The sequence below is a fragment of the Pelodiscus sinensis genome, chromosome 10, assembly GCF_052426305.1.
Source record: "Pelodiscus sinensis isolate ZL-2025 chromosome 10, ASM5242630v1, whole genome shotgun sequence".
NCBI classification, from domain to species: domain Eukaryota; kingdom Metazoa; phylum Chordata; order Testudines; family Trionychidae; genus Pelodiscus; species Pelodiscus sinensis.
The window spans coordinates 5,438,475-5,455,147 of record NC_143061.1 but is presented as its reverse complement, the minus strand read 5'-3'; the positions used below and the strand labels follow the sequence as shown (position 1 = coordinate 5,455,147).

The 16,673-nt window shown below is 49.1% G+C and overlaps 1 protein-coding gene across 1 annotated transcript in view; it reads right to left on the bottom strand.

Moving 5' to 3' along the window:
- Positions 1-15,977, bottom strand: part of PSMD1 (proteasome 26S subunit, non-ATPase 1) — a 126,221-nt gene extending 110,244 nt beyond the window's left edge. Inside the window, exons 1-7 of the mRNA XM_075938171.2 lie at positions 15,689-15,977; positions 11,981-12,024; positions 9,840-9,913; positions 9,266-9,435; positions 5,431-5,636; positions 3,452-3,595; positions 81-307 (exon numbers count right to left, since the gene is read on the bottom strand). Of these exons, the coding sequence (XP_075794286.1) occupies positions 81-307; positions 3,452-3,595; positions 5,431-5,636; positions 9,266-9,435; positions 9,840-9,913; positions 11,981-12,024; positions 15,689-15,704 (881 nt within the window). The 5' untranslated portion in view covers positions 15,705-15,977. The remainder of the gene's footprint in view (positions 1-80; positions 308-3,451; positions 3,596-5,430; positions 5,637-9,265; positions 9,436-9,839; positions 9,914-11,980; positions 12,025-15,688) is intronic.
- Positions 15,978-16,673: the final 696 nt, after the last annotated feature.

The window sequence follows — 16,673 nt, the reverse complement described above, 5'->3', positions numbered from 1 at the left end:
TAGAGTCATTTACAAAATGAATACAACTGGATCCTAACTGAGCATGACAATTACATTTCTACTCAACCCAACATCCCCACCTGTCTCTCTCACATCCAGGGACAGTCCCTGTGTTGGTTGATCCAGGCACAGAGGCAATAGGGGTTCCAACAGTGTGGAGATTCTGGATCACCGAAGACAAGAACTGCTGGCTGGCACTTTCGTACAGATCAAAGCAGATCTGATAAGCCATGAGAAGGTTTTCTTCCTTCACCAACTTTTCCAAGATGTCACTTACAGCCTGGGGGTCATCCAGAAAAATCAGGCACTGGAAAATGAAAAATAAAAAATAAATCCAACAGGTAGAAAATGCTACAAGAAGAAAGAATAGGCATCGATTCTCCAAACTAATTTCTGTACGGTTCTCCCCCACTCACAGCAGATATTGATCATCTTACAATAGTTATTGTAAATGCTTAATATACTCTTTATTCTCATTCTACACACAAGTTACTGTCGGAGAAGCTCCTTAAGAATTAAATGTTTTTCCTCTGTATGACAGCATCTTCTGAAGCTATGTGCTACATCCACTCCATTACAGAAAGAATCGGATAATCTCATTCTAATACTAGAACAAGATTGAAAGGTTTTAACAAATTAATGTGTGCCATTTTGCTGAAAAATCTGTGATACAACAAAACAGGGTATGAAGCTCTTAATGTTCCACCCCTACACCAAGCAACAATAGCACACAGCCTAAATCTACCAGTGGTGTAAGTATGATCATGAAACGGTTTTCTGAAAACAAAATGCTGCATTTATTTCACTGGAGAAAAGAAAGGAAAGCTGTTAAATTTTCTTAACATTCTAAGCAGCAATTACTGACTGATCCTCCACAATAATGCATGAAATCTTTAGTCATAATTCACAGAGTGTAGACTTAGAAGGGACCATTATATCACTAGTCTGACATCCGGTATAACATGGGCCAGAGAATTTCATCCGGATTCCCCTGTAGCAAAACCAATACATTATGTATAACTGAATCACAACTTCCAGAAAGCCGTTGCCAGCTTTGTCCACATATTCATTCTGCTGATACCATTATTGGACCTAACCAAGTGAGTTATAAGATCAAGAACACATATTCCTGCGCATCCAGAAATATAATCTACGCTATCATGTGCCGAAAGTGTCCGTCTGCTATGTACATTGGACAAACATCTCAGACACTTCGCCAAAGGATTAATGCCCACAAAACAGATAGACAAGATCACAAAGAGAAAACAGTTTCTTGCCACTTTAACCAGAAAGGACACTCTCTAAATGACTTAGCCACCTGCATTCTGCTACAAAGACCTTTTACATCTGCACTTGAAAGGGAATCCTCTGAACTGTCATTCATGTTAAAATTCGACACTTACCAACAAGGACTTAACAAGTCTTTGAACTTTCTCACCCATTACCAAGACAGTTTCCCCAATTATCACCTGTAATACCATTAACTCACAAACATCCCACTCTCCCTACCTTTAATATCAGCAATTCACAGACACTTACCTTCCTTCCTCCCCCTTCCCACCCCCCCACATCCCCCTTCTGTTCTGCAATGTGATTTGTCCTTTTCATATTTGTTCATTTTTTTTAAATTGTATCCTTTGGTATATATGGTTGTGACTACTTTCTTCCACTATTTGATCTGAGGAAGTGGGTCTGGCCCACGAAAGCTCATCATCTAATAAACCATCTTGTTAGTCTTTAAAGTGCTACATTGTCCTGCATTTTGCTTCAACTTCCAGAAAGGCCTCCAAACTTGATTAGAAGATATCGAGAGATGGAGAATCCACCACATCCCCTGGTAGTTTGTTCCAATGATTAAATCACCTTGATTGTTAAAAATCTGCCTTATTCCCATTTTGAATTTGTCAGGCTCCTTCTTAAAGGCCCTCACCCTTGTTCTGCCTTTCTCTGCTAGATTAAGGAGCCCTTTAGTATCCGGTAATTTCTCTCCTTGAGGGTACTTTTATACGGTAAATCAAGTAACCTGTCAGGTAACAATGTGGTTTTTCTGTTGCCATATTGGAAGGGCTGTAGTCATAATGGAAGGCCCAAAGACTTCCTCTGCAGCCATTAGCTATGAAGTTGGAGTCATAGCCTCACATTCCATCTAAAGTGCATTAAAATAGCATCATACCAGGCTGTTAAGAAAGAGATTCCATCCTAATGGCAACCAAACTTAGTTTGACCGCATTTCCTCTGGCAAGAAACTGTTTATTGAGGTTCAGATGCGCAGCAATGGTGTCCCTAGCCTCTCTCAGAGGTGTAAATGGGTGACGGGAGGGATCAGAGCTGCCAGATCTCAGCCCTGTGCCAATGACATCGCGCACTGAAATTGGAGTCCCTCCGATGGGCCTGATCCTGACTGGCCATCAAGACAAGTTTACCTGTCTCACTGGGAGTGGTGCGCACTGCATGTCTGGCATGTGCGTTCTGTTTTTGGTAATTAATAAGAGCTGAAGTAGGATATTTCTGCGTAAGGCTCTATCACTGGTTAAAGACCCCGCAAACCCGCAAAGTGTAAGGTTACGCCTGAGCCTGCAGAAGGTTGAGGGTGGGTGCCTATATTGGAAAGGTTACGCCTGAGCCCTAGGAATGGGTAAGGGAGGGTGCCCCTAGAGTGTGAGAGAATTGTGTGAGAGTAACACTCTTCCTTTTGTTACGCTAAACACACTGAACTCTGTGTGGCTTCCATTGCTCAAAAAGTTTGAGGCTCTTTTCTAAACCCTAAGTTTCCGACATTACTTTACAACTATGGAGACCAGAATGGGACACATTTTTCCAGTATCCCTCTGACCAATGCCCCATACAGAAGTAAAAATCACCTCACCCTTCCTACTCCCCTATTTATACAGCTCAGGATCACAATAGGCCTTTTGGCCACAGCGTCCCACTGGGCGCTCACGTTCAGATTCTTGGCCACTATTTAACCTAAACCCTTTCTAGAGTCTCTGCTTTCAAAGACACGTTCTCTGTTCTGAAGAGATGGACTGCAATTCTTGTTCCTAAATGCAAAAACCTTAATTCGGCTGTATTTAATATTTTGCTTGACTAGGATCAGTGAACTAAGCAATCAAGTTCTCTCATTCTTATTTACCATTCCACCAGGCTGTGTTACCCACGATTTGTATCAGCAGCAATTTCATATTTACTGCCAGATCACTGACAAAACGTTCTGGTTCCTCATGTCATTTTAGTACAAGATTTGTTTCAAAACAACCATGACCAAGGATGAAATATCAGCGTCTACCTTTAATGCTGACTTCCATGCAATACATATTTAAACACACCCAGGAACCGGATTTCATTTGTTTAACTAAATATGATCAAAGCCCATATACGAATGAGTTCAATACACCTAGAGACGTTTGTATTAAGCAAAGAGTTTAGGAAAAGCAGAGCTCCACAACATTACCTGGCACACATTGATGAAGTCTGGTTTCTCCAGGTTCATGTAGATTTTAACTAGAACTCTCAGCACTTTATTACGAAATTGCTTATTCTGCATCAAAGACATGCAGAGCTTTAAGCTGTAGGCTAGCATTCCAGGAACATCATTCTGAAATTGAAGAAAAAGATACAGTTCCGACTTTATAACAGATGTTGTTAAAAAACAAGGTTAAGGAATAAAACCATGTGCACATAAATTGTTAATGCGGACAAGCACACACAACTTGACACCTGGTTTCTTATTTTTTCTCTTTCATAGAAACTCAGAAACCACATGCACATAGACACGACCCAAAGAGAAGACCATTTATGCCCAGAAGAGCCAAATTCACTCCAAATTAAAACCTCCAACACAAAGGTCTCTTTAGAGCACAATACTTAAATGATCTGTCCCACACCCTTTTCCTTGAGTATCAGGTGCTCAACCCAATGAAATGCAGGTGTTCAAACACAGAAATGTCAGCAAAATGGATCATCCAGCAAAAGTACTTCCCTGGAGATTGAGAACTAGGAAGGTAAGCAAGTAGTCAAGTTGAGTACTCACTTCTCCCCCTCCCCCCATTACTGCCTGTACCAGCATCTCCCTGGTGCTGCCTCCCCCGCCCCTTCTGCCTCTATCAGAGACAGCAATAGAGAGCAGGAAGTAGGGAAGGCTGCCCCGAAGCAGCCTCTGCCCATGGGGGGTCCTAGTGGGGAGCTTGCCCCCTCCCTCCCGCCATGGACAAGGGCTGCTGCTGTGAAGCAGCCCCTGTTGCCGTGGGCAGAGGCTGGTCAGGGTCTGTGAGCTACCCCCTGCTGCAGCTCTGCATTTTAAATCTAGTAAAAGGCCAACGGCTCTTACTAGATTTAAAATGCATAGCTGCAGCGGCCCCAGCTTGTGCCAGTCCGGGACCTACCCCCACTATGGCTCTGCAGTTTAAATGTAGTAGGAGCCAAAACGCCAGCGCACCTGGCTCCTACTGCATTTAAACTGGAGAAGCGCAGCGGGGCTAGCTTCTGAACCAGCGCGAGCCAGGACAGAGCACCCCCCCTTATCGACTAATCGTGCAGTCAATACAAATTGTAACAACTACACGATTAGTCAATTACCCACCTCTTAACATCCTTATTGAGAACAGAAAAGTCTAATCAGGTCTGACCAGAGCACCTAAGACAAGTTATAGCAAAAACAGAAGGAGTTCAGAAATGAACAAAGTTATCAGCAGTGCGGAAAAACCTACACGAGGACGGTTTAGCTTAAGAGATAGAAATGAAAGGATGGGACATAATTGGGGTCTACAGAATAACAAATGGAATAGACAAGGTAATTTGGGCACTCCTAGTTACTTGCTCTCATAATACAAAAACTAGGGTACATTCAATGAACCAGAAAGGTTACAAACTGAAAGTAGATAAAAAGGAAAAAAAAGCTTTTTTCCATAATGCATACTCAACCTATGCATCCAATTCCTGCAGCACAACAAGGAGCTCAAGATCTTATCAGCATTCTAAAAAGAATGGGCCATTTATGTGGATAATCAGAACACCCACAGTTACAATGGGTAGGTTATACAATGTTTAAAACAAAGAGAGGCTCTTACATTGCCTAGTAAACACCTTTCTGGGAAGAGGTGCCAACACTTCATTCCTCAGATTTGCTCATGGAAAGAGTTCCATGAGTCATTTCTGAAATCAAAATGTCCCCAGTACTCAGACTTGCCTGTAGGATGCTTACACAGTGCAACACATTTGATGCCCCCCTTAAATACTAGAGAGAGAAATAAAATAGATAAGACATGACAAGGTAAAAATTGCATCATTCAAGCTGAATCATTGGGTTTCACCAAACGTTTCCCAATGAGCTTCCCTCTTATTGTGCTGTAGTTTCATGGTCACTTTCACCTCCCTTTTCTTCATCCAAACCGTGAGAGGAAAAGAAATCCTACATGTGAATGCTCCACCTACCGACTCTAGGATGGTTTTCTCAAAGACATCCAGCCTGCGAGTCTCCAGCGCGATGCCAATGGCCTGCTTGTACTTGTGATCATCCAGACACCGCTGGAACATCTTGTTAACAATCCCTTCCAACCGCTCATCAACAGGCTTCTTCTCCGCATCAGCCAGCTCTGCATTCTCCACGCACTGCTTGGTGTAGTGATCAATGCATTTTGCTGAGACAGGACACAGAGAACAATCACTGTCAGCTTCCTGGACACACACAGCTTAAGAAGTAGTACAAGACAGTTGAATATCTAACTACTAGGGCTTGGGAGGAAAAATACGCATCCTCCAAGAACCTCCTGCCTACATAGGTGAAGCATTTAACATTACCTTTGCCTTGTCTAAAGCCATTACATTATCAAGTCATTTACACCCCAGTAACCCTGGATTGTGGTCATATAGTCGGTCAAGTAATTTTTATGTATCAACCTCCTCTACAGTTCCCATAGTTACACACGGGACCACAAATACCCAGGGAAATCACTTAGGTGGGCACCACTTCTGCTGAGTGAGAAAGACACTTACAGGCCCCAAAGTCTCCATTTCAGCGCTGGAGGCATATATGTGTTTTACACGATTGTTTCAAACAGCAGGACATTAGGGAGAGGAAGGGGGAGGATGCAACAGCAGGAGGCTTCCTCAATGTGCTGGGAGCGGCAGCGAGGGGCAGCTACAGTCCTTAAGTGTCAGCAGTATCAGCAGACTGGAATTTGCCATTTTAATTCTGGACATTCCTCTCCATCTGCTGACTGATTTGTATCCACCTTTCTCCTCTCTCAGTCCCCACCCTGGCTAGCCCCACTCCTACTGCTTTCCAGTCCTTCTTTTGTCACCTGTCCATCAGTGGGAAGAGGGGGGACAGGTGACAAAAGCCCACAGGAAAGTCCAAACCATATAGACCTGGAAGAAGGATTGGAATCTGGGAGGAGCAATGGCTATTATTTAGGGATGTAATAGTGTAGTCGACTAACCGATTAACCAATAAGCAAAAGCTTACAGATTAATGCAATAGACCAGTTTCTCAATCATTTTTTTTAATAAAGTACCCCTTTTTCAAAAAAAGAAATTATAAATACCCCCCAGTGCCTACAGTTATCAGACACGCAAAAAAATTGTCCACAGTTGCAACACATTTGTTTAAACAACTTAAATCGTAGCCAGGCGGGCAATGCAATTTTTGGGTGTAAAAAGTACAAAAATCATAAAATTCTGTAAAACTTATAACAAAAATTCAGTTCTCTCCAAATTTCAGTTGTGTTGATGTATCCCCCAGACTTCTCAAGTACCCCTAAGGGTACTCATACCACTGGTTGAGAAACATTGCCATAGACTATAAGCATTCCCCCCGACCCATGCCAATACATTTTTAGCAGGCTGACCAGCAGCCTGACTTAGTTTGTGCTGGGTCCAGGAACCTCTGCCACAGCTCTGCATTTAAAGTGTATTAGGAGCCAGGCAGGCAGCCCGGCTCAGTTCCGGCTGGCACCAGATCTGGGAGCTCAGCCTTCCTTCCTCTCAGACAGGAGCTGCTGCCATCCCGTGCTGCTGCTTCTATATCAGAGGCAGCAATGCAGGGTGACAGGCAGACGGTACACAAGGGGAGCTGGTTTTTAAACTGGCTCCCCTCGTGGACCAGCTCCCACCCAACACCCCACAGTGCTGCTGCCTCTGATACAGAGGCAGCAGCGTGGCGTGATAGGGGGTTCTTCGGGAGTGGGGCCGCAATGCACTGTCTGCCAGCCCCACCCTGGGAGACTATAAAATAGTCAAGTAACTGATAAGAATTCATGAGGTTAATTGACTACTCAGTGAACCGATATTTAACATCCCTACTGTTATTGCAAGAATAAGGGAGGGACAAGAGAGAACATGGGGGAATCTAATCAGTATCTCAGATACAAATGCAAGAAGATGGGAAATAAGCAGGAAGTACTTTAAAATGCTAGTTAATAAACACAACTAGGACACTGGTGAGATAACATGCCTGATTGGAATATTGGTTCAGGAGGGTACAGCTTGCTCAGGAAGGACAACTCAGGGGGAAAAGGGAGGAGGATCTTGCCCTATATATTTGAAATGTATACATTTGGACTAAGGATAAGATGGAAACAGGAGACAAGCTTGATGGAAGATTGGGAAAGGATAAAAGGGAAACTACCCTGCCACGTTTGACCTAGGGATCTCGGACACCAACTCGGGATTCCGGATGCCAACACACCCCGGGCTCTGCTGCCGCCCATGTGTCAGGAAGGCAGCCGGGACCCTGGGGTGAGTTTCGTCATTAATGGAAAACGATAAGCATGAAGCATATGGGTTAACTGGCTACACTTTTACATCCCTAAATCTCGTTACAGTAGTTTGGCCACCAGGAGGGTAGGAATGTGGAAGTGTAACCCTGTAAACTAGGGCTGGGCAAGAGCCTGTCAGCAGGCCGCATCTGGCCCACCTAGCTCTTTGATCTGGCCTGCACAGCAGCCCCCGGTCCCGCCCCCAACACACTGCCTGAGAGCTAGGGACGTGCAAGCCCTTTCCACTGCTTCTATTTAAAGGGTTCACCCCTTCCCCGCAGCTGCCAGGTAGCCTGTAAGCAGTGGCAGGGAAGAACAAGCCCTTTAAATAGAAGCAGTTGAAAGGGTTCGCAGCTCCCAGATCCGCCACGTCACCTGGGAGCCGCTGGGGAACCATGAGCCCCTTCACATGCTTCTTCATAAAGGGACTGCACCAACTGGGGAGCTGCCGCCTGGCAGGCACAACCCCATTACAAAGAAGCATTGAAAGGGCTTGTGCCTCCACAGTGGTTCCCAGGCAACATGGTAGGGGGGCCAGGAGCTACGAACCCTTTCAACTGCTTCTACAGGTTGCACCTCTAAAATCCAGGACTCTCTGGTCCGGCAACATCTGTGATCCGGCATGACTATAGATGTCCCAGAACCAGAGAATCCCAGCGCACTGCAGGGGGGTGGAGGCCAGGGAGGTGGCACACGGTTCAGTTAGGCTGCGAGGGCTGGGGGGGAGGGACGCTGGAAAGCACATTGCTCAGCTGGAAGCCAGTGCCCGGCTCAGCTGGAAGCCAGTGCCCGGCTCAGCTGGGCTGCAAAGCTGGAGGGAGGGGGAGCAGAGAGCCAGCACACAGCTCCAGTGGGCAGCAGGAATTGGCGTGAGACTCAGCTGGGCTGTGGAGGAAGCCAGGAAGCGGGGCAGTAGGGGGGGGGCCCTGAAATGACCTTCCCTGATCCGGAGAAATCCCTCATCTGGGACCAGTCAGGTCCCCAGGGCGCCGGACCAGGGAGGTCCAACCTCTATTTAAAGGGCTTGGGCCTTTCTGGCAGCTGCTAAGGTGCGAGCACTTTAAATAGAAGCATTCGAATGAACTCGCAGCTCCTGGCCCTGTGGCTCCCTTCAAAAATTCTTGCCCACCCCAGTGTAAACAGTTACTCAATGAGCCTAGGCTCATTGGATAACGTTCACGGTTATACACAGGGCCTCCTCCCCACACTACTGCCTCTGAGCATGGGGCTTTTGGGGGTTCGGGGTGGGGAAGCCAGCACGTGCAGAGAGCTAGCTTTTAAACCGGCTCCCCGTCTGTATCGGCTCCCACAGAGCTGCCTGCCCCCTGCGCCATTGCCTCCAAAACAGCCGTCTCTTAAAAGTCGGCTCCCCACAAGCACCAGCTCCCGCCTGCCCGCCCCATCCCCGCATGTGTTAACATGCAACAGCTGACATTTTCAGCAGTTACACACTTAAAAGCATCTTAACTTCCCAACTAATGGACTTTCCAGCTGGCGCTACTGTTGCTCACCAATGATCGTCTCCACGTATTCTGAGTTGTCGTTGACATTGAAGAGATCGCCTGCTCCCAACGCATAGTTCAGAGACTCCTCGAAGGCTCCCAGATGATAAAACACTTTGGAAGCCACCAAGGCAGCAAACTGACGACTCCGAAAGCCCTCATCTTCATAGAGAACTTCACTGAAAAGGGCAGAGAAAAGAATCAGTTGAGCAGGAAAAGCTCCCTGAAAAGACAAAGGCCAAGCTAAAACGCTGGCTTGAAAGGTCCCCTTAACTCTTCATCTGCTTCCCTCTCCTCCGATACTTCCTGATGAGCCCTATCCTCTGCTAATTGCTGACCTCTGCCCTGAGCACCTTCACCACCTCCAGACTTCACACCTCCGCCATTGACCTGAAACAGGCTCCGAGGCACCGTATATCAAGCACACGGCTAGGCAGCCAGCTGAACTTAATACTTTTTGGAAAAGGGGGAGTTAATGGCTATATTAACGACGATCAAGCAGCCAGAGGAAAGGCAGACGCATGATATTCCATGTTCCGTTTGAGCACCCACCCTTCCAGGAATAAATTATTTCTTCTCTTACATTTTGTCCACTGACTCAGAGATTTCGGCCCAGAAGTCATTGACAACAGCATTCAGTTTGTGAAGAGCGAACTCCTACGGAAAGTAACAGACGGTTCATTGTTAATGAGCTGCATTCATTCTATTTTTTTCCTTACCACCATCTCCTACAATAAGATCTCCAAGCAACCACCACTACTGCTCACAGAACAATCAACATCCGCACGCTGCATCCCAAATACAGTTTCTTCCTTATGACTCCCCTGCTTCCCTCTGACTTCGCTGAGCCAAACTGACATATTTACTGAGAGTCCTTAAAATGCTCAGAGTCTTCACAACTGACTCACAGCTGGTCTTTGTTTTCTAACTCAGCAGTTCCCAACCTCCGGGCTGCAGACCGCTTGCTGCCGGGCCACTGTGCTTCCGCCACTGCTGTTGGGAGAGTCATGTCCTGCCCCACCTCTCTGCCTATCAGCACCGGGCAAGGGCGGGGTCTCTTCCCAGCTGCGGAAGAGCACTTTGCTGCATGGCAGAAGGGCCATGCAGAGCCTGGAACGGCAGCCTTACAGCAGCTGAGACGCATGGGAGGCAGCGCAGGGCTAGGTGAAGTGCGGCTAGTGCTGGGGGGCTCAGAGTGGGGGCTCTAAGGGTATGTCTACACTTCATTCCTCTCAAGAGGAATGCAAATGCAGACACCCGAAATTGCAAATGAAGCGGGGATTTAAATATCTCGTGCTTCATTTGCATAATCGCTTCCAGGTGCTATTTTGAAAGAAGAAACGCTGCGTAGATACGGTTATTTTGAAAGAAAACCCTTCTTTTGAAATAACCCTTAAACCTCATTTTATAAGGAGTAAGAGTTATTTCGAAGGAAGGGTTTCTTTTTGAAATAACTGCGCCTACACAGCGTTTATTTTTTCGAAATAGGGTATTTCGAAATAGCGCCAGGATGCGATTATGCAAATGAAGCGTGGGAAATTCAAATCCACACTTCATTTGCAATCTCGTTTGTCTGCATTTGCATTCCTCTCCCGAAAGAGGAATGCAATGTAGACATACCCTAAGAGGCAGGTGGCTGGCACTGAGGAGCTCTAAGGGGTGAGGGGCTCTAAGAGGAAGGGGGATGTCCAGGGTGGGGAGCTGGCACTGGGGGTGGGGCTAATATTGGGGATTGGAGAGGTTCGGGGAGGGTGCAGTGGGGCTCTGAAACATGGAAACAGGCACTGGAGGTGGGGTGGAGGCTCTAAGGGGCAGGGGTCTGGCACTGAGGCATTTGGGATGGGAGCTGGCACTGGGAGGGTTTGGGTGCAGGGGACTCTGGGGTCAATGGCAGGAACTGGGGGGCCCTAGGGATTGAGGCTGGCACTGGGGGGTTCTGAGGGCTGGGGCTTTTGGCGGATCAGCAATATTTGCATATTCATTATCCATTGCACCACTGGACGAGCCTCTCTACCTTCAGGACCCCCTTGTCCTTCCTACTTCCAATGGTGCCAGCTCTATCCCTCGGAAAGCTGATAGTGGGGTTCCCCAGGGCGGGTGAGGCCCACTACCTTCAGGGGCCCATTTATCCCTTACATCCCTAATTAATTCTGATTCAAACAGTAAAGTGCAGAGTAAAAAAACATCCGAAGTACAACCCCAGGCCATAACACAGTCTACAAAACCCTACCATCATAACAGAGGCAGAGCCTCTAGAAATTAGAGATCCCAGCATGACCCATGTTGGATTCCTCAAACATCCTGGGCATTAATGCAGTTAGCGGCATTTCACATGAATTGCCTGGGCGTCCCAGGCCTCTGGCAATGAGCCCTTTGAGTAGATGCTGAACGCTGCCTGGCCTTTTCTAACTATTATAGTTGTTAGAACCTGTCTACGGCCGATCCCTGAGTTGCGAACGGTTGACTTACGACCATTCGCATTTACGATCAAAGCTCCCATGGAGCGGTCGTAAAGGCGGTCCCCGACTTATGAACACGACCCGCGCTTACAAACAGCGCGGTCGCCATGTAACTCAATGGGTCCGAGTTACGAACAGATCGAGTTACGGCCAAGTGTTTGGTCCGTAACTCGGAGAGAGGCTGTATTTCTATTGTAAAATAACAGTACAACGTTTCAACTCGTGGTTTGTTGCTCTGGGGTATAATCAGCATTTTCAAGCTTACCTTGAGCTGTGGCTCTTCTTCATCCAGAAGAGAAATAATTCCAGCTACAAAACAAGAGGCGAGTTACCCAAGATGAACTTTCACACATTGCAACAGCAAGTATAACTTAGTCAGAAAACAATACGGTGAAAAGGAGAATCATGATTCTAGCATACAGGTTTAGTTGTTAGGTAGGAGACCTTAAAGACTGCAAACGTACAGCAAATTTACAGCATATACATGCGAATAAGCCTCTTAAACTGGGTGACAATGCTTAAACCCAGAGCCTGAATCCCAGTAGGGCTAAAACAAGAGCTGGGGCTCTAAAACCTTGATCCCTGGTACTCCCCCACCCTGCACAGGGCTAAAGCCCTGGTCCCTGGCATTCCCCCTCCCTTCGCCTGCTACAGTCGAGGCTACGGGGCTGAATGCCCAAGCCCTGGCAACTCCGAAGGGACTGTAGGCAGTAGCTGCATGGCTGAAGCCCTGACTCTTAGTCAACACCTCTCCCCACTGCTGAAGCCAGGAGTGGCAGGGCAGAACCACAAATCCCTGGTGCTGCCCATGCGGCAAAAGCCTGCAAAGCCCATGGACAGAGCAGGGGGTCCCCAGAGATGTTGCCCCCCAAAACTGCAGTTGCAATACAGGGCAGTCCAGGGGGTAGCTCCTCACCCCGACACCTCCTTCTCTCCTTGCCCCTGTCCAGTTCGGAGGAGGGAAGCCAGAGCTGGGCAGTGCGGAGCAGCTGTTCCTCTGGCTGGTGCCATGTCACAGGCAGTGGTGCTGTTCCCTCCTCTCCTGCTGCTGGTTCTCACACAGCCAGTAAGAACTAAAAGGGTGGGGGACCCAAGTCCATGGCTAGCAAAGCCCTCAGGGAACAGGGACTGCAGAGGAGCCCTCCTGCCACATCTAGTTACCCCCTCCCTCCACCCTAGCTACCCCCCCCCCGTCTGCACACAACCTCTAGCTACCCCCTCCCTGCACCCTATGTTACCCCCACCTCTGTACAGATTAGGCATGTTAAATTTCAATTAAGTAATCAAATAAGGGATTAAGGGATCTCCATCAACTATTCGATTAGTCTATAAGGGCACTTTGAACTATAGCAAGAGTCCTTGCGACACTTCAAAAGCAGAGGCGGGGTCAGTGGGGGACTCCTGCTGGCCCTACACTCCCTCAGCCTTTGAAATGTACAAGAGCCCCAGTGGGAGTGCTGGGGGAAAGCCTAATAGAGGCAGCAAGGGAGGGAAGTGACTAGTTGCATCACTAGTTGACTATCCAATAAGCTTACATCCCTAGCACAGACCCTAGCTACCCCCTCCCTAACCCTGAAATGCCTGCCTGCCTGCACACAGCTCCTAGCTAATCCCCCTTTCTACATCTTGAGCTAACCCCCCCCCAGAGCCTCCTCCTGCCACAACCAAAATAGGCTGGGTGGCCTGTTGAGGTGAGTCAGGTGCTAAGGGGGCACAATCTCACTAGACTCCTATTGAACTGGCCTGAACCCTGCTAGCCCGTGCCCCCAAAACAGAGGTCATATTACACCTCTGCCCCCCCAGGCCTAGACCCCCAACACCTTCCTTCCCCCGCTGAGCCCTGGGGTTTTGATAGCATGTTGCGTGAGGGAGGGGCTACCGCATAGTTCAATGAGACCCTTCAAGCAATTTTACCAGATGTCATCATAGGGAAATATGGTCACCCTCGAGTAGGGATGTAAGTGACTAGACGAGTCACTGCTCGACTAGTTGCTTCGCCCCCCACTTGCTGCCTCTGGGAGCAGGAGCTGGTGTTGGGGGGGAGCCAGCTTAAAAGCTGGTTCCCCACAGCACCATCTCCGTGGGGGGAGGGGAGAGGGGCAGAGGCACAGTGGGGGACTGGACCAAGCTGTCCTGGCTCATGTCCAGTCCCAGACGCTACGGCTCTGCCTTTTAAACGTAGTAAGAGCAAGGTGGCTCTTACTACATTTAAAAGGCAGAGCCACAGAGGGGCTAGCTGCCACCCCACTGCAACTCTGCAATTTTCCCACCTTTCGACTAATCAAGTAGTCGATGGAAATTCCATCAACTACCCAATTAGCTAGTTAAACACAATTTAACATTCTTACCCTAGAGGCACCCTAAAATAAATGAAGTTCAACAAATACAGCTGAGAGTAAACCAGAATGCACATGGTTATTCTACAAGATCTTACCAACAGTTTTATCCTTACTGTGCCAAGCCCCATTTAGATTCATAGCACAAGTGCCCTATTTAGTTCAAAACAACGAGGAGTTTGGGTCTTTGCCCAGGAAAGCTTATGCCCAAATAAATCTGTTAGTCTTTAAGCACTTCTCATTGCAGACACAGACTAACAGGGCTCCCCTACTCATACTATTCAGTGCAGTGACACTTGGCAAAGGATGAGCAGCAGCCCTGGAGCTTCAGGTGACTGGGGTAGCCTCTCCCACTGAAACCCCCTACATACCCAGGAACACACAGTTCTGATGCCATCTCTCCCATAGAGAAGATAAGGGATGATTAACTCCGCTAAAACCAATTCTGTGTTATTTAAGATTTTTGACTAGTAGTTATCGGGCCTGGATTTGCACTCACTAAGTAGGTAGGGTGGCCACCCACACATTCCCAGCATACCAAATATTCCGGTACTTCCAGAATGGATGTGGGCCTGCCTGTGTTGGCAAAAAGCTCACCGCCCCTTTGGCATGACCTCCCACACACATGAGCAAGGTCACGCCAGTGGGGGTGTAGCAGTGCACTTTTCAAAGAGATAACCCCCCATAAGATACCATACAAAGGCAGGCTCGGTTTTGGCTCAGTATTGGTCAGAATATCCACAAGAAAAGTAGGAGCATGGTTTAAAACAGGATAAAAGTTCTGCCTCTGAATAGGCATCCACACTGCAGGGGGAGGAGCTTACAGTGGAAATCTGCTAAGTCACAATGGAGTTCAGAGCACCAATGAAAGTGGATCTTTCCTACAACTGAGGCAGCTGACACACACCCGTGGATATCAAGGACTAAAAGCATTTGGCCATTACTGTGACTAGTCCCTGAAATGTCTCTCAAGCAGGGAGTCCCTTTAACCACGGGAAGTTAAAAGCCAAAGCCCATCATTCAGTTATGGAAACGTTCAGACAAATACATGTGTCTTGAGATGGATGTTACCAAACCGGGAGCTGACATAATGAGCAAAAGAGGGCGACCTCTTCCGAAGGAGCCCAGCCCCTAAGCCAGCATAGTCCCGGACACTAAATGCTTCCCTAGCCAGTCTCCACGGCTGTGACAAGGTGACGGGGGAAGAGCTGTCTCCCCGGGGTGGGAGGGGGAGGGGTGGGGGCAAAACCACACAAACCAAAACGCGTTTCCCTTTGATAGCCGGGCTCCCCGGAGATCACCCGCTAAGCCCCCTCCAGATCACCGACATACATCAGACGGGGAAACTGAGGCACATACATCAGTACGGTCACCGCCCTAGGTGGGGAAACTGAGGCACGTGGCGGCGGGCAGGGCCTCGCCCGAAGGTGACACAGCAGGTGGGGGCAGGCAGAGAGTCCCCCCCCCTCCCCCTCGGTCCATTCCAACCAGCCGCAGCCCCCCCCTCAGCCGGGGAGGGGGGAGCCCGCGTGCCCCCAGTGGGGGAGGGGCAGCCGGGGGCTGGGGGGGGGGGGGTCTCGGCCCGGCCTGACTCAGCGAAATCCCGGCGGGAGCCGCAGGCCCCGCCCCGCGCTCACCGGCCGAGGTGATCATGCTGCCGCTCGGCCTCGCCCGGCCTGGCCGCTCGCTGCTCCGCTGGGGGGGGCGGGGGGCTCGGGAGCCGCCGATGCCGGTCACTCGGGTCCGCGCCCTGCCTAGCGCTGCCGCCACCCGCCGCCTCCTTCCGGCCCGGAAGTGTCGTCAAAGGACCCCTCAGGCCCCCGGCGAGCTGGCCGCGCGGCTGCCCGACCGCAAAGTGCCGGCGGCGGCGCTAGGAAAATGCGGGGCCCGGCTCCGAAGGGCGGGGGAGGGGGCAAGGGCCGAGTCGGCCCCCCCCCCCTTCCTGCGGGCAGGAGCCCGGTAAAAGTGTCAGGCAGGAGCTGGACTACCCCTCCCTGCCCGCGTCGCGTGGCCCCTGCAGGGGGAGCGTGGTGGCTGGGGCAGGCAGCCCTCACGCGCTGGGACCCGCCCCTTTGCCCCCCCGCAAATACACGTGCCTCGCCCCCTTTGCAGTTGTGGGGTTACTGGGCATGGAGCACTACAGGGGTAGGTGCCCCCCCTTTTCATTGGTCCATAGGCTCCAATCCCCACTGGCCTTTGCAGGCTCCCATGCAATCACAAAAAGCAGGAGCTAGTCATGTGTTTTGCAAGGTTTAGGCTCCAGCGCAATAAACCAGCACAGTAATGATGGTAAGTAAATAAAAAGAGGTCAGGCTCCATTCATCACATCTGGCAGGCAGGATGTGGCCCCTGCCCTTTGCCCATTGACAAACTTCAAAGAGGGGTTAAACTTCTATGTGAGCATGCGAGTTTCTTTTCCCCCTCAAAAATCGGAAATGATGCCTGTAGGCTACATCGAGACTGGCATGATGTTCCGGAAATACTTTTAACAGAAAAATTTTCCCTTAAAAGCGTTTTCGGAAAAGAGCGTCCAGATTGGCAGAAAATCTAGACGCGCTTTTCTGCAAAAAAGCCCTGATCGCCATTTTCGCCATTGGGGCTTTTTTGCGGAAAACAAATCTG